Source organism: Erpetoichthys calabaricus, chromosome 12, assembly GCF_900747795.2.
Source record: "Erpetoichthys calabaricus chromosome 12, fErpCal1.3, whole genome shotgun sequence".
NCBI classification, from domain to species: domain Eukaryota; kingdom Metazoa; phylum Chordata; class Cladistia; order Polypteriformes; family Polypteridae; genus Erpetoichthys; species Erpetoichthys calabaricus.
In genome coordinates, this window is record NC_041405.2 from 16,243,791 (window position 1) to 16,267,512 (window position 23,722).

At 38.5% G+C, this 23,722-nt stretch overlaps 1 protein-coding gene and 1 long non-coding RNA gene across 2 annotated transcripts in view; one reads left to right on the top strand and one right to left on the bottom strand.

Moving 5' to 3' along the window:
- LOC114662302 (oocyte zinc finger protein XlCOF6-like) overlaps positions 1–23,722 on the bottom strand; it is a 34,256-nt gene that overhangs the window by 7,136 nt on the left and 3,398 nt on the right. Inside the window, exon 2 of the mRNA XM_051934482.1 lies at positions 20,537–22,036. Coding sequence (XP_051790442.1) covers positions 20,537–21,905 — 1,369 coding nt within the window. The 5' untranslated portion in view covers positions 21,906–22,036. The remainder of the gene's footprint in view (positions 1–20,536; positions 22,037–23,722) is intronic.
- On the top strand, positions 12,104–14,981 carry LOC114663037 (uncharacterized). The gene is made up of 3 exons (XR_007936361.1): positions 12,104–12,431; positions 14,423–14,474; positions 14,895–14,981. It is a non-coding gene; the product is annotated as an uncharacterized LOC114663037 (long non-coding RNA).

The following is a 23,722-nucleotide window of genomic DNA, read 5'->3' on the forward strand; positions in this document are numbered from 1 at the left end:
GTGTGTGTGTGTATTTATTATATTATATTATATATATATATGGGTAGCACTGCTGCCTTGCAGTTAGGAGACCTGGGTTCGCTTCAAGGGTCCTCCCTGCATGGAGTTTGCATGTTCTCCCCGTGTCTGCGTGGGTTTCCTCCGGGCGCTCCGGTTTCCTCCCACAGTCCAAAGACATGCTGGTTAGGTGCATTGGCGATTCTAAATTGGCCCTAGTGTGTGCTTGGTGTGTGGGTGTGTTTGTGTGTGTCCTGCGGTGGGTTGGCACCCTGCCCGGGATTGGTTCCTGCCTTGTGCCCTGTGTTGGCTGGGATTGGCTCCAGCTGACCCCCCCCCCGTGACCCTGTGTTCGGATTCAGCGGGTTGGAAAATGGATGGATAGATATATATAATGTGGCTTATGGCCAGGTCCCATGCCCAGCCAGGACACCCCTCCAACGTATGTTCCGGGGGAGCAACCATGGGTTGCCCAATACCTCCCCCGGGACGCTTGGTTGCAGCCTCCCTGGCTGACGGTGGTGCCTCAGCGTCCCGCAGGGCTCCATGGGAGATGGAGTTCTCCACAGCCCTGTTGAGATCTGGGGTGGCAGCCAGGGGGAGCTGTATGGGTCCCTGAGCCTAGCTGGACGAGTCTTCAGCCCCACCCAGAAGTGCAACTGGAAACAGGCGATCAAGCATCTGGAGCACTTCCGGGTGGGCTATAAAAGGGGCCAGCAACCACCACTCAGTGGCCAGAGTTGGAATGATGACGATGCTTGACAGGAGGAGGAGGAGGAGGAGGAGGAGGAGGAGGAGGAGGAGGAGGTGGTGGTGGTGGTGGTGGTGGTACCAGAAGGGAACATTTTGTGTTGGTGGATTGTGTTTTTTGGTACTGTTGTTCCTGTGGGGTTCACAGGGAAGACGTGCCCTACAGGAGAAGAAAAATAAATATTTGTTTTATTTTTACACATGCCTCTGTGTCAGTTTGAGTTGGGTCAGGCGCAATATACCGCCTTGTTACTAAATATATACATCTCCTCAGAGATCTATGTCCAGAAGGGCACAGTCCTAGGAACAGCTAAGATGCTGCAGAGAACCCTCAAGCTCCCAGACCTCTGGTACAGGACCGGAGCTTGAAGTGAATATGCAACCACCCAGGTCAAACAAAGGTGAGCTGAGAGTTTTAAAAATATGTGGGTGTATACCGTATATAGTGGGACGGTTTGGGGCATGAAACTCCTGGGCTGAAAATGAGTCCCACTCCGGCCCTGTCTATGCCTCAGCAAAAACCTGTCATTACATTCTGCAAGCAACTCATTCAACCTTATGACTTTGTTTTTCTCAACTTTGGAACCTTCTATAAACAGGTGTATGCCTTTCCTAATTACGTACAGTCAAGAGAGTTGACTTCTGGTGTAATTCAAACAAGGTGTACTGTTGAAACGTCTCAATGAATGGGATGCACTTGAGCGAAAGTTCAAGTGTCATAGCAAAGGATCTGTACACTTCTGTCACCGCGATATTCTAATTTTGAATACATTTGCCAAAATTCCTAAAATCCTGCTTTTGCTTTGTCATTCAGGGATACAGAGTGTTGTCCGATGAGGGGAAAAGGTGAATTGAAATGATTTTAGTACAAGGCTGCAGCTTTACAAAAGTGTAAAAAAAAAAAAGTGACAGGGTGTAACTAGTTTCTAAAGTCTATTGTATGTAAATCAGATCAAACACTAAAGACGGAGCAGTGGGTGCTAAATCTACCTAAGCAGTCGTTTTGCAGAGCGCTGGCAGTGCGCTAAATTCGGCATAGCCGTATCTGCAATGGTGAATAAAACGCCCCCCTTGTCACTGTCAAACAAATTCAAATTAAAGACGCTGCAACAAACTGCATTCAGCGCCTAACAGCTCGTTATACATGCTGGATCGGGTTTGCTTTGCCGGCTATAGAAAATGACGCCGCTCGGAGTCTTACCGTCAAGTCCACGCTCAGCAATGAACAGCTGCGATAACAGAAATAAAAGGAGTCCGCTGATCCTGTCTAATCCTGACTGCGGCACCTCCTATTAATGAAGGATCTACTCGCATCCACCCCGCTCAAGGGGCTCGACACATTTCCGGTTTGCTTTTCTATTTTAAAACACACCCCCAACAACTCTCACCCCCGACCGACCGGCTACTACCTGGGAGTAACTCGTTTTAACGGCCGTATTACTTTGAGCTACGAATTTAACGTTCCACGGGGCTTGGTGTTCCACAGTTACTCGAGTGTGCTTATTCTTGCAGAGTCAAACACTCCATCAACCAATCGGTCGCTTAATACATCATCAATCGAGCGTTATCTTGTAAATATTAATGAGCCAAAAGGCTCCGTATAATTCTTGTGCAAGCAGCAATAAATAACCGTGCTCTTCCCGTTTCAAGCTGAATAAAAGCTGGCTTTCCTAAAGTACTGCGACTCCGCTTCGTGCTTTTGGGTGCAAGGCTGGGACTCGCACGTTACAGCGCACACACGTGGTCACAATGCTATAGTAAACAGTATCAGCTCGTACGGATGTTGACTATATGAGTAAGGCAGGCCTGTCGCTACCCGATCTGCGTGCCTACCAGATTTGCGCGCGCAGGCGCATAGCTTAACTATTACGACCCTGCACGATCTGCGTTTCTTTTACTTTGCGACAGGAGTCCCCATTCGATTTGTCTCGCGCACGCGCTCTCTGCTTAATTAAAATTCATTTCACGACGCTGTCCGATTTGTTCTGCGCATGTCCTATGTTTTACGACACACGAGAAAAAAAGTTACCACGGGATTTTAATTTCTCGGTCTGCATTAACAAATAGAACTTTTGCCATTCGAGTGAGAAGGAGAAAGAAGAACGCTGTAGAGAATAGGAGCATATTGAATTTTTCTCCTGGCAGAAAAATAATTTTCACTTCTTGAAAAAATGAAGACTTTTCAATTTTACAACGACTTGAAAGAATATCTTTTACGGGAAGAATTTACCAATAATTTAACGGTCAGAGAGCGAAGTGAAATACGACGTGTGTCCGTGAATTTTATGATTAAAGGTACTGTATGTAATGTTTATTGAATGCTTTTCAATTTTTGAGAATACAGTATATACTGTAATATAATCTAGATATATTTAGGATTATCTGACGTTTTGTTTAATAATTGGAATATTACAAAATTTACCGTTTTAAATAGGCTGGTGATTTCAATGAACGCGCATGAATGTTTTGAAATATGCAAAACTTTTAATAAATTGTGTTATTAAAAAAACTGCTCAGGTGGACTTTCCTGTTTACTGATTTATACTTGATTAATGGATTAGTAGGTTTTCTCTTTTTGGGAATATGAAAATCTGAACTGCCTAGATGTATCTCAGATCAGGTGTCTAAATTTTACAATTCTTTTAAAGAGAGAAGTATATTGGTATCCACTAACGAATGTTAAAATGTGTTTTTTCTTATGCAACTCCCCAACATTAGACCACAATATTTTAGTGTGTGTGTGAATCCTCGCAATCCCAGTAACTGTTGTGTTTTTCTCATTGTATGAGTTTCAATAGAAACAAAACCAGGCTGTTTCATTTGCAAAATAAAGCACACATTCTTAGGGGTATTATGCTTTGTTACTGGGTAATTGGTGTACGCCTTCACTTATAATGTGATGTGGTCATATTTCAGTTACATGCAAGCAACTTTTGTATTCTGTTCTTTCTTAATTTTGGATAGTCCATCATCCATGCCCTGGCTGCTCTACAGGGTGTATCAGGACAGGAGGCAGAAGACTTATTTCTTGGTGGCCCAGAATACAGTATCAGGTAAAAGTCAAGTCTATGAATGTTTGAAGTAAGTGTTTAAATATTTCTTGTTTATTATTTTTATATTTTACTTGCCTTAGTGAAGTGGAAGAATTTAACTGAAAGATAGGGCAGCAATTAAAGAAGGAGAGAATGCTGTGATATCTGTTGGAATAGAAGATGATGCTACTGCCCAGTGCTTCCAGAATCCTTCATTTGAGTCTTGGGTCTGAATCTACTGCGTCATTGCCAAGTATTCTGGGGTAATGTATCTTGTTTTGTTTACATTTTGTTTTTCTCCATATTCCAAGCTCATTTACTTGACCTTAGCTTTAATAACCTGGATGGCTGTCTCCTTCACAATTGATTTTAAAGTACTATACTATTCATTACATAAAAAGCTCTGAACAATTTAGTCCCTTCCTGTATTTGGTACTGTCTCTCCCCCAACACTCCGCAGGGTAATCTTTAATCCACAACCACTAATTTGCTTATGAAAGAACTGGTGAAGCAGCTTGCACATGTACACCAAAAATATAGAATGCCGGCTATAAATGAAAAACCTTTCAAATACTTTTAAAACTCAATTTTTAAACTTCATCTCTGCTTAATTCCCACTTCTATCAGTTTATTATTTACTTCTGGTTTATGAATGGAACTGCATACACTGAAAGATTTACACCAGATAATAACCATTGTTTTTTTTGCTGTTTTTCTTTTTTTTGTCCAGTGATGCCCTTTGCCATGCACCCTGGTCAAGTCTTGTGCAACTGACTGTGGTGCTGAAGAGAGAAGATTTCTGAAGACCCTCTTGAAGTGGAGCTGCAATTGCATTAACACCACAACAGTATGCTTGGGGAGAATGTGCACAGGGGCCTGGGGAGGCTGTGACCTTGTGACCTGAGATGTTGTTTTGTCAATCATCCTGACCAACTGGACCTTTATGTGTTCTTCAACAGGGCCATCTGATCATCCAGATATAGTTAAGGAGAAGGACCTTTCAATTTTCCTCTTGTGTACTTTTAAATTGTATATATATTTTTTTCATTTTGATAAAGTTATATATATTTGTTAAGCAGTTTAGCAGTTTGGGCTTTATTAGTCTGCGGTGGGTTGGCACCCTGCCCAGGATTGGTTCCCTGCCTTGTGCCCTGTGTTGGCTGGGATTGGCTCCAGCAGACCCCCGTGACCCTGTGTTTGGATTCAGCGGGTTGGAAAATGGATGGATGGATGGATGGATGGCTTTATTAGTATTAAAATATGTTAGAAGTTATCTGTGGAATAATTTTAATAATCAAAATAGCAAAACAATGTAACTTTAAATTTTCTGTGCTCTGGGTAAAATATGTTAAAGCTATGTGGTGATTTTTTTTACTTCTTTGGGTTTTTTTGTACATTTGACAAATGTTTTTTTTAGGTGCATTGTTCTCACATTGTTCACTTTTGTTGTTCTCATAACATTTATTCAATAAAATTTGCATGAAAAGTGTTTCCTTTTTCATTATTCAGTTATTAACTCACATTTAAGACACTATATGGGTGAATAAAAGCCATTTAAATTTGAGTACAAGACGAGCAATGGTATCACAGAAGATGGTGCTGGGGTTGTGCTTTATGTGGGTTAGACATGAAATGAAGATTTCTTTTTCTTTAAAAAGACTGTTTATGCAATCCACTAGTATCACCGCAACAAAATTTTGTAAACCATGATGCCCTATGACATGTGTATTTCATTAATAATAATATGTAAAGTTATTTTTAAAGAGTTTTTCCAGGGATGAAAAGTGCATCAACAGTTCATTTTTACATATATACACACTTGTTTTGACTAACTGCATGAAAGCCTGGTACAACAGCTGCACCAAACCTGCCAAAAAAGCCCTGCAGTGGATCATAAAAACATCACAAGACGTTCAATGGGACTGAACTGCCATCACTTGATCATCGATACAAGATTCCCTGTGTAAGAAGGGCTAAAAACATCATCAAGGAGAACACTCATCTTGGACAGAACTTGTCTGAGCTTCTCCCATCTGGCAGGCATTTCAGATATATAAATGCAAAGAATTATTATTATTATCAATCTGTATGCTACAAATGGACAAAAAAAAAAAACTTTTTTCCAGCTGCAATAAACTTACTGAGCTCGTATATCTCCTCAATCTGAAATCGTTTTCATTGATCATGTACAATTAATGTAGTATAGGTAATCTATACTGCTGTGCATTTATGCAATAATAATCCATCCTGGTTACTTTAACATTATATATGGCATCTTGCCAATATTTTGAACATATTTTGTATGATTACTCAGTTTTTAGTTCATTATTTATTTATTGTATTATTATATATCGTAACTATTTGACAGTGGAATTTAAATGCAACGTGAAGTTGACACGAGTAATTTCGTTGCGTTACTCAATGTCAATAAAGTACTTGAATACATCTATTTTTAAAACTGTCATTTATTTTTTATATGTAGACTATAATAACATACAATGGTTAAATACTTTGTACAATGGGAACTGAAAAAAGAAGTGCTATGTAAACTAAACGAAGCGATCTCAGTGATAAACAACGTGTATAACGAGGAGTATGACAAGCTTAATTCAGCCGTGAAAACAGAACGTACAATGAATATTTAATATTATCATTATGGTCAACTACTACGGCATTTCAACGAAAATACTGTACTGCCCGTTGTGTATCGACATGCGCAGTTGAGAGCGATCCGTGCCGAAAAGCGAAATGTTTAGTATATATTTTTTTTTTATTATTAAGCGCATGCGGAGTGTGTTATTGCATACGTATTGAACGAAAACGTCATCGCTCACTTTACGGTGCTGCCCAATCTGTTTAACGCATGCGTGAACACTTTACGGCATGCTAGGCTTTCAATACGCCTGCGCGCGCAAATCTGGTAGGCACGCAGATCGGGTAGCGACAAGGCCGACTGAGACCGACCATGAGACGATTACCCACAATCCCACAGAGAGAACCACTATCGGCTCAGTTGTGATCACATGGCGTTCGGCAGACTAAGCGTATATAAGTACAGTACTGCTCGTATTGTAAGACCGCGCTCGTTTATCAAGTTAAAAATTAAAAATTTTATCTCGTCTTGCAAAATACTCGTAGATTAAGTTACTCGCAATTCGTGATTTTACTTTGTACCTAATCCCCAGTAATAAGGTGCCAGCCGTTTCACAATTAGTAACTTGTAACAATTCACAATACAAATATGTTCCCAAAATAACAGAATTTGACTAAATTGGAAGAATAAAAAAAATTAAAACTATGTATAATTTGTGGGAATTTTTATTGGACTTAACTATAGTTTACAGAAATTAGAAAAACTCACAAATTGCAGTATATTTACCCCCTTTGCAACAAATACCTACAGGTTCAGGCAGTGTACTTAAACCTTACAGATGTACTTTTAACTCTTTGTTTTTACCAGCACTTAAAGCGTCCCACTGTTAAAGAAAACAATACTATAACCAAATCTATAATATGAGCAAACTTAATTATTAAAACCTCACGTTAACGTAACAACTTTAGGAGCTCACACACACAAGCGAGCGGCCACCAAAATAAAAATATTAACACAAACTCCCCACTTTGCAGGCCTGGTTGACGCTCGGGAACGTGGTGGCCAAAAACGTTAAGGCCCGTTCACTCTAAAATAAGCCAACATAAAAAGGTTACTTAGGGTTGCCACCCGTCCTTTAAAATACGGAATAATCCCGTATTTGAGAATGAAATTGCGCGTCCCGTTTTGAATCAATACGGGACGGGTTTTGTCCCGTATTTTTTTTATCATTTTTTAAAAGCAGCGTCTCATGCAAATCATCCCACACACATTTTATGAAGATGCCTCCTTTCCTACTTTTGATTGGATAATACTTGATGTCATCTTTAGTTTGATTGGTCTTTTTAACTGTCCAGTGAGGAGGGCGGGTCTTTTAAGTAGAGTCTGCAAAGTGTTGGCAGAGAGTAATATTAAAAAAATGGCAGATGCTTCTCCAGGTAACCCCCCGCGTCTTAAAGTTTCAGAGCTTAAACGCAAGCGGCTGCAAAAATACCGCAGAGAGTGGGAGGAAACAAATACTTGGCTGCAGAGTGTTAGCGGAAATTGTTATCAAGCCAACTGCACAATTTGTCGGAGAGCGTTCTCTGTGGCTCATGGTGGTCTGTCAGACTTGCGACAACATGCCTCCGGAGAGCAGCATTCCCGCAATGACAGAGCTCACAAAAATCAAAGCACAGTCAGACAGTTCTTCGTACCCAAAGTCTCTCCCAAAGCAGACATGGTAATGACAGTATAATTATTATCAACAATATTAATTAATTAATTGCTAAATAATGTTAAAAATGTGACCCAGTCTGTGAAAACCTAGCTGGAGTCATTTTTTTGTAATTTACTGTTTTCTACATGAAATAAAGAACAGTCTGTGAAAATAATAAAAATATATGTATTTAATATTAACTGAGTAAAACCATGTCAACAAATGAAATCACAGTGAAATGAATGGCTAAAATCAAACTTTATCTCAGAATTAGATTTGGCCTGGTTTTCACACACTGGGTCACAAATTGTAATTTGTAAAAACTCTGTAAATACAATGTAAGTGGATCACATTCCAATGTAATATTATGATTTGTTTGTTGAGGTTAAGTCAGACACATAAGCATTAATTTATTAAATGAAACATTACATTTAATACATTAATAAACAATATAATGCCCATGTAAAGAAAATAAACTAGTAAATTGCAACTTTCCATATTTTAAAATTAGAAATAGGCTATATAAAAACTTTACTAGCTAATGTTTGTAGCTCGTTTATGTATGTGCTGTTTCCATGTTTGGATAGGTGTTACTGCAAATAATGACAAATATTTTAGCCAAAATCTGTTATCAATACCACCCTTTAAAATTAGGTTCATTAGTATTTTCTCCTCTCCTCTAGGTTACAGCAGCTGAGTTGACGCAGGTGTACCACACTATTAAACACAACATCAGCTATATCAGTGCTGACTGTGGACACAAGCTCAACCAAAAGATTCTGCAGGACTCCAAAATCATAAAGAAAATGTCTGTCGGGAGAACAAAGGCTGAAGCAATGGCCAAAGACGTCCTTGCTCCAAAAGCAGTGGCTGATGTTGTAGATGTCTTAAAGTCAGACAAACCCCTCCCATTCTCCATACAGATAGATGCATCAAATAAAGGGAACAGGAAGATGTTTCCCCTTGCAGTACAATACTTCAGGCAAGAAACGGGGAGCTATAACAAAATGCTTGATTTTGGAGAAAATGCAGATGAGTCTGCTGCTGGTATTATAGGTTTTATAGAACAATCCCTTGATAAATTTGGCTTATCATTAAGTCAAGTTACTGCATATAGTGCAGACAATACTAATGTTAATTATGGAATCCACAACTCTGTCTTCACTAACCTAAAGAAAAAGCAAAAAGATCTGCTGCAAGGGAACTGCCATGCCCATATTGTGCACAACACGGTGAAGCATGCTCTCGACCAGCTCACTGTAGATGTGAAAAATGTTGTGCTGAAGGTCTATGGCTACTTTTCCACATCTGCCAAACGAAGGGAATCCCTTAAAGACTTTTGCCAGTTTTGTGATGTGGAGTTCCATGAGATTCTACGACATGTTTCAACAAGGTGGCTGTCTCTCAATCCAGCCATCTCCCGTCTTTTGCAAACCTGGACTGCTCTCAGGTCTTATTTCATCAGCCTCGGAGAAGAGTGTCCCAGACAGATCAGATCTTTGTTAAAGCTCAGTGAAGCCTCAACTGAGGAAGATCCGGATGATGTGGAAGTTTATCTCCTGTTCTCCAATAACATCCTCTCCCTATTTGAGGAAGTGGTCAAGAAGCTGGATAGTGATTCAACCACCTGTGTTGAGATATATTCCATTATGTCTACCTTCAAGCAAAAACTCACACAGAGAAGAGATGACCAATTTTATGGCTACTTAACAAAAGTAAAGCTGCAAAATATTCTCCCACATGAAGCAGACAGGGCAAGGGCAGATTTTACAGCATTTTTCAACACAGCAATCTCATACATTGAGGAATGGTTTGACTTTTCTGTGGACAACTGGCTGTTCTTCCTGCAACCTCTCTCTCTGCAACATGGCATGCTTTCCTACAGTGACACTGAGAGGATCACTAAGCTCAACCTTATCCAAAATGTGAACATGGATGACCTCTATGATGAATGCACCACAGCAAATACCATTCTGAAGAGGCTCAAAGATGATGCAGAGGATGAATGGAAGTCCAAAGATGTGGCTGCCAGGTGGGTGGCTCGCTTTCAAATACCTGACCTGCCTAACATGCTGTACATAATCAGCCACATCTTGAGCATCCCAGCATCAACTGGCTATGTGGAAAGAATCTTTTCCATAATGACCAATAAATGGAGTGAGAGCAGGAACAGGTGCTCTGTGGAGCTCATTAGGAGTGAGCTCTTGATCACCCTCAACTTTAAACAGTCCTGTTCAGAGTTTTACTCTAGCTGTTTAAAAGACAAACAGCTACTCAGTGCTGCACGGAGTGACAAGAAGTACACTTACAAAAGAAAGTAGACCTGACATGCTCCAGTACGCACACTTATAGTTCTGGTCTACTGGTGTTCAAGAAAGGTTCCTTTGCAGTTTTGTGCACTTTCTATATTTTTCCAATTGTATTTCTGAATATAAAATATTTAACTTAGAGTGAATAAGTTGTGAATCTGTAAATTTAAACAGTTATTAAAATGTGGTTCACATATCACAAGGTCATCCAAAGCCTGTTTTTGTGGTTACTGTCACACTTTGTTTGACCTATTTCGGCCTATGTTAATTATTGTCAGCTATGCCTATGTGTTCAGCTACGATTATCATTAGAGAAGTCTGTTGAGTTGTAAAAGAGAAAGACTGACTGCATTTCAATAAAAGACAGTTTATTTTAATGTCCAAGTGTTCATACTTTCCTGAAAACATATTTTAAGTTGCGATTTACCACCACTGGCATGCCATTGGGCCTGTGATCACTGAGGTCTTGGCCCCCAAGGGATGTGGCCCCCGCTGCAGTATGCGTCCCTTATTTTTTTGTATTAAAAGTGGTAACCCTATCTGTGTGCTCCAGGCTCGCTAAAACAATTTAAGAATTCAGACTTTCATCAGAAGTGCATGGCACAACTACAGTGCCAGTAATTCATAATTCTGTAAGACTCCAGCTTCATTTTCCTTACCTTTCTCATGTTTGTGGAGTTTCTGGCTGTTAGACTTGTATTACGGTGAAGGAGGCACCTTCATGATAAAGAAACAGAATAATACCATTTAATAATAGAGAGGAGGATAATAGAAATATAACTATTTATGCTTTGTTGGCTATCAAAATTGCAACAATAAGAAATAAAAGAGCTATCAAAATGATATTTATATGGCAGACTACTTATGATATATGGCATACATTATTATAAGTACAGCTCGGACACACAGACTAAATGCACAGTACAGTAATCATTATTTGGTGTATCTGCCATGGGTGGAAATAATCACTTTCACACAATCTGGCATAGGGAAGAAGAGACATTAAATGTGTGTTTGTGGAATGACATGCCATGCCACCACTACATGTACCCAGAGTTAATCTGTCTTAACTGATGGCTGTCTCAAGCCCACCAGTTGTCATCCAGCCACATCCTGGACCATAACTTTGTTATACAATGGCATCATTCCCTTGTGAATTCACTGTTATTCTTAAAATGCTTGAGTTACGGAACTTTTACAAACGTTCAAGTGTTGATGTGTGTGGATGTGTATTTGTGTGCCAATCCCCTTACTATGTCTCTGTTATATGCCTTTTGATATGGAATTCGTAAAAGCAGTGCTAACATTTGTGATGCATCATCTGATGGAATGAAAATACAATGCATCTTATTACAGCATGCATTCCAATAGATTGTGCACTTCAAATTTTAAAACCCAATATGCTAAGGTCTAGGTTGATTTCTAAATAAAATAAATGAAATATTAAACTTTATAAGAGTAAGCCAAAATTAAAAACTAACCATAAAAACACAATTCTTGGGTTAAAAAACGATTGAAAACACAAACCACATATTAAAGATGTTTGATAGGGAGTTACTGTATGATATATTCAATTGTTATGTTAGTTGTTTTAAAGTTATTATTTTGCATATTTTTGAGTATTTTCTATCATGTGTATAATAATATTCTGTCTCTTTAAATGTTCTTCTGCTCCTTGTCTTTTGAGGGTGGAGCTATAGGAGGCAGGGCCACCCTGATGTCACGAGAAGCATCCACTTGCAGAGCCACAGCACCATACGTCACCGCAGTTTCAGACCCGCAGTTGTAGACCCGCAGTTTTAGACCCGGAAGTGACGTTACCATTTCTAGGCAAGCCGAAAACAACCAATACTATCCACTTGCAGAGCCACAGCACCATACGTCACCGCAGTTTCAGACCCGCAGTTGTAGACCCGCAGTTTTAGACCCGGAAGTGACGTTACCATTTCTAGGCAAGCCGAAAACAACACCTCCATTTATCGAACACAAGTCTTGGTTTTTAGCACGAGCGCAGCATTTTCGAGCACAAACAAAATATGACAGAAAACAGCACGGTACTGTTGTTATTATTATTATTATTCCTGTTATTCTTAACTATAATTATAAAACTGTACATTTTGCAAAACGTTTTTCAAAACAGTTTAAAAAGTTAACGTTACGTTTACATGTATGTAATCTTTGGCAGGCGAGTTAATTGTTAATGACTGCAACACTGGTTACAGTGGTTTGCCTCATAAAAACTGGGGAAATCGACACTTAATGTTGCATTGTCAGCAAAATACGATAAAAATGCATTTTGCCCAAAGTTCAGTCTATGTTCTTGATGAACGGAAAATTCCCAGTATTTTAAGACGATATTTAACTTAAATTAAGATCTTTTAAGTTCCGTTTTATTGTGTGTTATATATTTTATAAATTGTATTCATCCAGCCATCCATCCATCCATCCATTCATTCATTTCCTAACGAATGTTAACGTAGTGTTTATTTAACTTTTAATTCTTTTCTTTTTTGGGGGGTGGGCGCGACTTTTTTAAATGAAAATGAAACAATAAACATATTCCTGTTCGGTTAAGAAGTGAACATTAAGTCTTTAAATGAGAAAGTAATCTAGGGATAAGCTTCAAAATTCTACACCACTTTAGAATAAATTATGTTTTCTTATTTAGCCAGTGAAGTAGTGTCAAATGATGTTGTTTTTAAGAAAGCTGTGAAATTAAAACCCTTTGCCCAAATTGAATGTTCAGAATTTGGTGCATTAGTTAACAAGTCTAAATCTTCCTTCATTTTTTTACTACATTTGTGAAAGATCTTTTACTTTCTCTCTGGTAAGCCACATTTAAGTATTATAAATTAGTTTTTAAATCTTGGATATGTATCTACATTATTTATACTGGCTAATAACCTCTTCTTAAGGTAAAAAAAAATCTTTTTAACTGTGATCTATCAAATTATAGACCAATTTTCTAATCTTATTTGTATTTCTAAAATTTAGAGAAAGGTGTAGGTAAGCGGTTCTCTATATTTTTGCAAATAAAAGTAATCTCTTGTAACATTTTTACCCAGGTACTGCATTAGTCAAAGTATTCAATGATTTGCAATCCACTGACCATGGTTGCATTTTTAGGCCCATAGTATAGCATCTACAGTAAGTGCCACATTTGATACTATAGACCATGATATTCATCTGATCAACTACATGAACCATCTCAGTGTTCTAAAATACAGGTTTACCTAGTAGAAAGTAGATTCCTTGAAATTTTCATTTGTTGAAATCTAACAAAACAGAAGTGCTAGTCATTGGTTCGAAAGCTGCCTCTATCACTCAAGATACACTAATTCTAAACTTGGGTATATCTACAGTGAAAATTATGATCTTTCATTTGATACACATACTAAATATGTATCTAGAGTAGCCTTCATTTTACTTAAGAAATATTGCAAAACTTAGATTATGTTAGCATTCCATGATGCTAAATAACTTATCTGTGCTTTTATTACTTCTACATTGATCACCGTAAGGCTTTGTGGCTGATAACAGACTTAATTTAATTCAAAATACAGTGGCTGAAGAGCTTACAAGAGCCAGGAAATATGCACAGTATATATCACCCCTGTTTTGCTTTCTTTTTATTTTCTTTCTGCAAATTTCGTATTGAATTATTAGGTACTGGTGATCACCTGTATCATTTTGCATAGTTAAGATTAACAATATTTGAAAAAAATAAGTGTTCATAAATGTTCTCTAATTTTGATCACCAATTTATGTGTACATGTAATATTTAAAACAATGAGGTTGATATTAATTACGTTTTAAGTTTCTAAGCATTGCAAATTTTTTTTAATTAATTCAAGTGTGTATTGTAAATATTGAAGTTATTCACATGCAAAATGCAGTCACACTAATACTGATAAACAACACATGCCTACTTTAAGAAGTTGTGCTTGTATTCTGCTTACATCAAGATTTTCTTACTCTACCTAATTATCAGCACATATTGGATATTTACATTTGTATGTGAAAGACTTATTTGTTTTTGTTACAGTAACAAGACAAAACGAATATCTTCAGGCACATGGATACTAATTAAAAACAAGGTTAGTTTATAGGGATGTCATTGAGAGGACTACAAGTAATGGTCATTGTTTTGTAACTTGCAGTAGGTGATATGAATCCATTTCAATTTCGGAATCTTCCACAGCAGTTGGTTGGGTGAGTGGATTGTGGAGTATTCATGTTGATGGTGAGAAAATCAAAGAAACTTATTTTTTAGGTTGGGAATACTTTAGAACCACTATAAATAAATTGCAGTAAGTAGAGTGTGCACTGTACTGTATGCAAATAGATTAAATATTAATTTGAAATAATTCTTCTGTGTGCTCCACAGTATGCTCTACACCTTGTCTTGAATGCGCCATTTGACTTCACAGCTGTAAGCTTGCACTTATGTCTCTGATTATTTGTTAATATCTGTTACTGGTTTTAATATTCTTTGTTTTTTTCCCTCTGCATGGCAGTGTGATTTACCCTTGATCAGGAGGTGCTGGTGCTTTATTCTATTGGAGAATTTAGCTGTTGGAAGTTATCTCTTTCTCTGTGGCTAACGTGTGAATATTTCGTACAGGACAAAGGCGTTCACTAAAGGTGAGGAGGTATACAGTTAATATCTAATATTATTTAAATGGGCATGTAGAAATACATGTTTTGTTTAATTCTCTTTGTGGTCTTTTATCTAAAGGAACCACTAATAAAAAAGGACCTCCACACTGCAGTAAAATGGTTGCGCCAACATAGACGGTTGTTCAGAGGTGCCGTGTCTGAGCCCCATTTTCTGGAGATGGAGGAGGAGGACCAAAGCCGAGCTCTCCAGGACATCATTGATGCAGTCGAAACTGAAGATTTAATTTTGGCAAAAGAACCCTTTGTATTTATTTTTCAGTTTAGGGATGATATGGAACTTTTCACTCAGGAATGTCGGGATAAAATGAAACTTAACGTAAACTGCATATTTAATGAATCAGTATAATTATTGTCTGTTGCTACATTGATTGTTACTTGTATTTTATTGTGCATTAATACTCTATTGATTTCAGTTTATAATACTTTGATTTTTCTGTTTTCCTTTGATGGTGGATAGTTTTTGAAAATAAACAGTTTAACTGCAAGTCTTTTTTTGGGTCTGCTGCTCATTTTGAAATATTGATATTAGTTCTTCTTACTTATGTTAGTATTTTTAAAGCCCACTTAGTGCTATCTAAAGGTTCTTTTAAAATAATTTTTAAAAATATTTCATCACAGAACAAACACGAAAATTAGTAAAAATGTCTCCTTTTGGAAATAATAATGTAGTGTTTTTTTTTTTTGAGGGTTTCCTTGGAGGACAGAACATAATTTTGTACAGCAGTGAAAGATTTGAGGTCTTGGACATTATGAAGATGCTGCTGTGCAATAATGTAATATTGTGGTTTTATAAGTCACTACACACATTACTGAAGTACACTCAATGATAGTTTTACATAGCCTCACACTTCAGTCCTTCACAAATACAGTAGTTTACAAACATTGTATTTTAATTTCTCTTTGAGAAGCATGAAAGATAATTGTGTTGAATCTCAATTTATGATTCAATTTTTTCTACATATGTACTATTGAGGGACTTTTTTTTTTAAATCAGAAGGTCACTTTATTTTAACAATCAATGTAAATAACTTGTTTACTCTTTACTCTCAGATCACATTCTGTGTGTTTATCAAGCAGAACTTAATATTTTCATTTTCTACACAATACTGTAATAACTGTACAGTTCACTCAGTGAGACACACAAACACACTCACTATGCATACACACTACAGGTGCCGTCATTGGTTCCTCTGTGGATTGGACTGTTGAATCAACACAATGGCTGTACATGCTGGGGTCTTTGGCACATGTCGTCCCAGTAGCATGTGAGGTGTCACCAATGGTTTACCCTGCTCCTCCAAGATGGCTCTGTCTCCTTCTCCCTGTTCCAGTCTCGGTTCAAGATTGTCCAGATGACAAAAGTATTTTTTAGGAGATGTTCAATATGTTGAAAAAATTGCCTGTGGCCAGCATCCAGTGTAATGTTTTGTCTAAATTCTCCACTCCTCTTTTTGTAGCATTATAGTCCATTATCATTTCTGGCCATGGAATCTCCTATCCCTGTGCAGGTCACATTGTGCACCAAGGATGTGTCATTTGTTTAGACAAACATGAAGGTCTTCACTGGCCTATTCTGTAGTTGAGCAGTTGAGATGGGAGCTCTGGCTTATTTTTCCTTATTGTGCTAAGCATTGTTACCTTCATCTTGAGGAGCCCCTGTCCCAGTTTGTGTAAAAGTTATTGCATATGGCGTTGTGGCCATGCAGCTTATGTCATGTCCAGGGTAACCCTCACGCCTTAATTTCTCACAGCAGTTCCTCCATCTGACTTCCCTTTGTTAATGAAATGACATCCTCTGCTCTTCTGTATCTCTGTGCTTCACCTTGAGCAAGTTATTCGTAGCTTTGGACTGGGTTATCGTTTTAATGCAGATGATGCTTAGATCTATTTCGGTGTTAAAAGTGACACTTCATCACAGCTTTCTCAGCTCACAACTTGCCTTAGTGAAATTAAAGTAAAATTAAAACCTGAACAGAGCAAAACTCTTTAAAATGAAATTGCAACATAACTGAACTCCTGCAAAGCGGCACTAAAGTGCAACTTAAGAAAACAAGCTCCTCTTCAACCATTCTGGGTGATGATCTCATCAGACATTCTTTTACTGCAAAGAATCTCGGTGTCACTTTGATTCCTCCTTTTCTTATTTCACCCATGTAAGCCATATTAAACTTCCACCTGTGTCACCTTTCTTATGTTTGCTCATTCCTGTCCTTTTCTAATGGTGAGTATCTTGTCCCTGCTGTTATCACATCCAGCATTGATTATTGTAAGTAACTGCTGGCAGGTGACACTTCTAATCGTATATCACAGCTGCAGCTGATTCAAAACTCAACTGCAAGAGTCCTGACACAGACCACCGACAGGGAGCACATCCCAGCCATACTGGGAAAAGCGCTATATAAATGTAATGAATTATTATTATTATCCTGCTGCACCTTCACTGCTCCCTATGTCTTACAGGATTGAATATCAAATTCTGTTACTGACCTGCCCACTAAGGTCCTCCGATTCTGTGCCCCCCACTAACCTGCACTCTGTGGGTGACAGCAGGATCTTCACCTGTATATAGTGCCCTGACTGTGGTATGACCTCCCAAAATTAATGACATCAGCTGACTCCATTCATTTGTTTTTAACTCATTTGATTAAGAAGACATTAAACAGACCTGACATTCTGCCCCTTCTTTCAGTTTACCCCCTCTATCTGTCCAGGGACTCAGGGTTTGCATTATCACAAATTATGTTATTTGTTCAAAAATTTGTTGTAGTATTATTATATGATGTATTTTAGTCTGGATTATTGTCTTTTATTCTATTTGAATGTTTTGTATATCCTGTATTTATCTTTATTTAGTAGAAATATTTGTAGCCAATGTTATATAGGTCTTGATTTTCTTTCTGAATTTTTGGCATAGGAAGGGTGCTATATAAATAAATGAGGGTTATTAATAGTATTTTATTGGTGGCTTATAATAATAAGTGACAAAAACTAGAGCAGTTCTATGTAAGGCAATTAATATATAGCATATTTCAGTGTACTGTATAACATGTATTGCCGTTTTCTTCACGTTTAAAAATATTAGATTGGCTAAAATGTTTATTCTAAATTGGTTTAGAACAATATTGCACGTATGCATAGTACATTTTAAAAAATGTAATCACTTTTATTATTAATGTTTTACTAAAATCTAACGTGGTGCAAACATTGTAATTATATTGTATATTTTGTTTCATGAATGTAAACGAAAAACTATTTTCAAGTAACACAAATCTTAACGATTTTAATTTTGTCGATATGTTAAATGGTTCCTACACACCCGAACACAACGTAAATGTTAATAGTGTATTTCACAGAAACGATCCGTATTGTTTAGTTTGATGTATGACACGAGGTGATGGCAGAAACCCTCCGAACTTCACAAGGATGTGTATTATTTAGTTTGTTGTACTGTTTTTCCTTCTCAGTTTTATCTTTTAATTTCTGAACGGGTCCTTGACCCGACATTACTTTCCGGGCTTTGCCGAAACATGCCGAAACCTTCCAAAAGTTATCTTCCGATTCTCCGTCCTCAAACTGCGGTGACGTCAGTTCTGACTTGGAGAAGACTTACTTGCCGAGACCGGCCGAAACCTTCCGAAAGTAATGTTATGAAGTCAGTCCTGAAACGTCACTTCCGGGTCTACAACTGCGGGTCTACAACTGCGGGTCTGAAACTGCGGTGACGTATGGTGCTGTGGCTCTCCAAGTGGATAGTATTGGATGTCACTGCTCTTGAGCCCTCCCACTGGCTATACAAGTGAGCGGAGAAGGCTCAGGAACAGGAGATCATTTGTTTATAGGCGTGTCTATGACTATTCAAATTTCTGTATTGGATTTTCTAGATTTCTTGGTTTATTGTACTCGTTTACAGATTCTGTTTTTGGATTATGTTATAGGACTTGTTTGCTTAGGATTGCCTTTTTGACAACTCCTTTGTGCCACTCGTCGCTCTTTTGAGCTTTTCTTTGTATTTTCTATTTTGTGCAAAACAAATCTTTGACATATAAAAGATTATTTTGCCCTTTAATACAAGTTATGGGGTTACTGTATAATTTTGGGGGTTTTGTTATATTTTTGGGATATGTATATTTGCTTTGCCAGTTCCCTGTTTTTGTTATTTGTTCCTTTTAACTAATTTTATAAGAGTTCCTGTATCAATGTGAGTATTGTTACATTTGGTTTTAAGTGTTTTTGGGTCGCCAGATATATTTCTAGTATCAACGTTTCTCTATTTCTTTGCATTTTTATTCTAAAAATATTTTTGGATGGTTTAATCTGTCATTTTATAAACTCATGTTCACTGCTCTTTTTGGTTTCCTGTTGCTAGGCCTAAAACACTGGATACTAGGGATGTGTCCTCAGAGGCTATGACCTTTGATTATGATATAACTGGATAAAAGGGACCCATTAGAATACTTCCTTATCTGAGCTGACATTTCAAAACCCTAATCTCGTATTGCTTTTGCTATCTATCTATCTATCTACTGTATGTCAGTGAGTGGTATGGACAGTTGAACCAGGTGCATGTACAACAGTTACATAAAAGTCACTTAAATGAAGGACATGAACAGTGAGATACAGTGTGAGATAAGCCCGGGCACCACCAGACTGAGACCACATCTTTATAAAAACACACGTTTATTTAACACAGTCCCACTCAGCACTCTATCTATCTATCTAGACACACTTTATCATTGAGCTCCCAGTTTAGAATGTTTCTATGGTTTCATTCTTCTCTGGGCTCTGGATTCTTAATTCTTGTATGTTTGCAGGCATAACTAATTAAGTGTTTGACTTCTTTTTAGGATTGATTTCAGCAGTATTTAAATCTCGGTTACTGATTAGAAAATGTCAGTGAGTAAACTAAGTACATGCACATGGTAAGATAAGTCAGGCAGTCCATGAGGTTTGTACCATTCATCCAACTTAATAATAGGAGAAGTGTGTGTGCACATGTCGGTGTCTGTCCGTCCATATTATCTGTTTGCTTTCTCTCTCTTATATAGTCTTTGGTATGAGATTTGTAAAAGCAGTGCTAATGTTTGTGATGTGCCATCTGTTGAAATGAATTGCATTTCATTAGTACATGCACTGCAAATGTTACCGCTGAATACACGGAGGTCTATATTGATTACTTAGGTTTTAACCCATTTTAGATGGGTTTCACAAATAATTCTTTATAAACCCAACAATTAGATTGGTGGGAACTCATGGGTAGCACAGAAAATTCTTCATAATCCCTACAATGCCCCCCTATCAGATTGGTGGGAAATCACAAAAAAAAAAAATGTGTAATGATGTAGTCACCAAACCTGTGAAATATATCCAACTACAACTCCATGCTTTTTTTTTCCCCACATGGTACACTATATAGTTTTTCCCCGCTGATTTGTCTTTCCACTAGTGCACTGTTTATTTCTGGCATGAATCATCTGGTGGCCTTTCAGGCTCAATAAATGTTTGAAGTTTTTTCCACACTCGAGACAAATGTACGGCCGCTCTCCGGTGTGAATTCTCTGGTGTGACCGAAGATTTCCTAGCAGACGGAAATTTCGCCCACATTCACCACAGCTGTAAGGCTTCTCCCCTGTGTGAATTCTCTGGTGGCCTTTCAGGCTAAATAAATGTTTGAAGTTTTTCCCACACTCGGGACAAGTGTACGGCCGCTCTCCGGTGTGAATCTGCTGGTGTCTTTTCAAGCAAATGTACAGTCTAAAGGTCTTCCCGCATTCCACGCAGCTATATGGTCTCTCTCCGGTGTGAATTCTCTGGTGTGTTCTTAATTCTCGAGGGAACAAAAATCTCTTGTCGCAGTCGGCACAGCTGTATGGCTTCTTGCTGCTGTGAATTTTCTGGTGCTGCTTTAAGTTCAATATGAAGTGAAAGCTTTTCCCACATTCTTCACAGATGTATGGCTTCTCTCCTGTGTGAATCCTCCGGTGTGATTCTAATTCTTTTGATGTAATACACCTTTTCCCACACTCACCGCATGTGTATAAATGGTCTCCGGCATGACTGATCTGGTGTTTCTTAAGTATGTTTAACCGAGAGAAGCTTTTTCCACATTCGGTACAAACGTAAGGCTTCACCCCTGTGTGAGTCATCTGGTGTGATTTTAGTTGAGAGGAGGCACTGAAGTTCTTCCCACATTCGACACAGTTGTAGGGTTTTTCTCCAGTGTGTATTCTCTGGTGCGATTTTAAGTAGTTGGATGCGATGAAGCTCTTACCACATTCAGTGCAGCTGTAAGGCCTCTCCCCAGTGTGGAGTCTACGATGGATTTTTAAGCTACTGGATGTACTGAACTTCTTCCCACATTCACTACAGTCATACGGCTTCTCCCCAGTGTGAATTCTCTGGTGGTCTCTCAAGCTACTTACCCAATTGAAGCCCTTCCCGCATTCAGTGCACCAAACAACAGTTTGAAAATTATTATCAGTCAGTTGAAAAGTTGTTGTTCCCTCGGGGAAAACACTCTCTTCCTCTTTGTGAACTATCTGACACGTTGGAAAGAGGTCTTCTGACTGCTCACTCTTAACAGGTGCAGGAGAAGGGAAACGCTCACCTGGATTCCAAAGTTTATCAGACGACAGTTCAACCTCACAGAGCTCTTCTTTAATTTGCGCACACTTCAGATGAAGCTCTTCTTTTACGTGTTCAGATCCCTCAGAGACAGGTTCCGCTTTGATACAGAGTGACGCTAGACTGTTGACTTTTTGCATTGAATTTACAGATTGTTCTTGTTCCAGGTCACCTTCTACTGGCAAGAAATTGTCCATTTTGCAGTTTATTTTACTCGGACTGGACATAAATTCTGCTAAGAATAATCTCCTCCATCTCCAGAAAAATCAATGATGTAAGGTGCTTGAAGGCTCAAAATGTCTTCCTGTTTTCTTTTTTATATTATATATATAAGTCAGGCTCAATCAGCGTTCCTACACTGGGGTGGGAAAAAAAGAGACAATAACTCCTTTAAATTTGAGCTTTGGTTATTAAGGTGTGAATCAAGTGTTATGTAAATAATCACGTACTCATATCCTTAACACAACAGACTGCCATTTCTACAATTTTTTCATTACTGTGGAAGTTATTTTTTTAACTATTAACAATATTTAAAATCATTTCTCAATAGTAGAGAAGGTACAATGGCTCATATCATTCATTCATTCATTAATTCTCCAAACCAGTTTTATCATGGGGAAGCTGGAGCCTATCCCAGCTAGCACAGGGTACAAGGCAGGCATGACAAAGTCACACATACACTATGGTTGATTCAGCATCACTAATCCATCTATCTAACCTGCATGTCTTTGGACTGTGGGAGTGAACTGGAGATCCTGGAGGAAACCCACGCAGACACAGGGAGAACATGCAAACTCTACACAGTGACAACCGAGAACATTAACCATTGTTTTAATTAAATATTAAACATTAACAATGTGCAGAGGGTGCAGACCTATAAATACCTGGGAGTGCACCTGGATGATAAAGTGGACTGGACTGCCAATACTGATGCTCTGTGCAAGAGAGGACAGAGCCGGCTATACTTCCTTAGAGGAGAGGTGTCCTGCAACATCTGCAATAAGATGCTGCAGATGTTCTATCAGACGGTTGTGGTGAGCGCCCTCTTCTACGCGGTGGTGTGCTGGGGAGGCAGCATAAAGAAGAAGGACGCCTCACACCTGGACAAATTGGTGAGGAAGGCAGGCTCTATTGTAGGCATGGAGCTGGACAGTTTGACATCCGTGGCAGAGCGATTGGCACTGAGCAGACTCCTGTCAATCATGGAGAATCCACTGTATCCACTAAACAGTGTCATCTCCAGACAGAGGAGCAGCTTCAGCAACAGACTGCTGTCACCATCCTGCTCCACTGACAGACTGAGGAGATCGTTCCTTCCCCACACTATGAGACTCTTCAATTCCGCCCGCCAGGGGTGTACGGGGTGGGGGGGGGGTGGGGGGGGGGTAAACGTTAACATTATTCAAAGTTATTGTCTGTTTTTACCTTCATTTTTATTACTCTTTAATTTAATATTGTTTTTGTATCAGTATGCTGCTGCTGGAGTACGTGAATTTCACCTTGGGATTATATCTATCTATCTATTGTTGTAAGGCAGAAACACTACCACTTCACCACCATGCCGTCACTATGGCATAAAGGATATCCCTTAACTCTCTGTGTGGGTTTTCCTCCTTCTGCCCCAGATGTGCGGGACAGTTGACCTGGCAACTCAGATTTGGCCTTCTGCTTGAGCATATCAATGTGCGAGTGGGATCTATAATGTATTGTATTCTAGGATCATTCCCACAATAACACAGCATTGATGAAGGTATTTTTGCCACCTTTTGACACAATAGCTTAAAAAGTGGCATATATGGAAAAAACAAAGTAAAGACTGGTGATGATGGAAATTTTAAAAAAAACATGGTTAAAAAAAAAAGTTCAATTATTTCCAAATATCAATAAAAAATGAACACGCTCAGTTTTATCATGTCTTGATCGACACCAAAACAAAGAAGTTGTGAGACAATTGCTTGATTAATCAAGACAACAGTCCAGTAAGACATCCATAGGACTGAACTTGCGAGCCGGGGCTGAAAAGGGGTCAAAAATGAAATAGTTG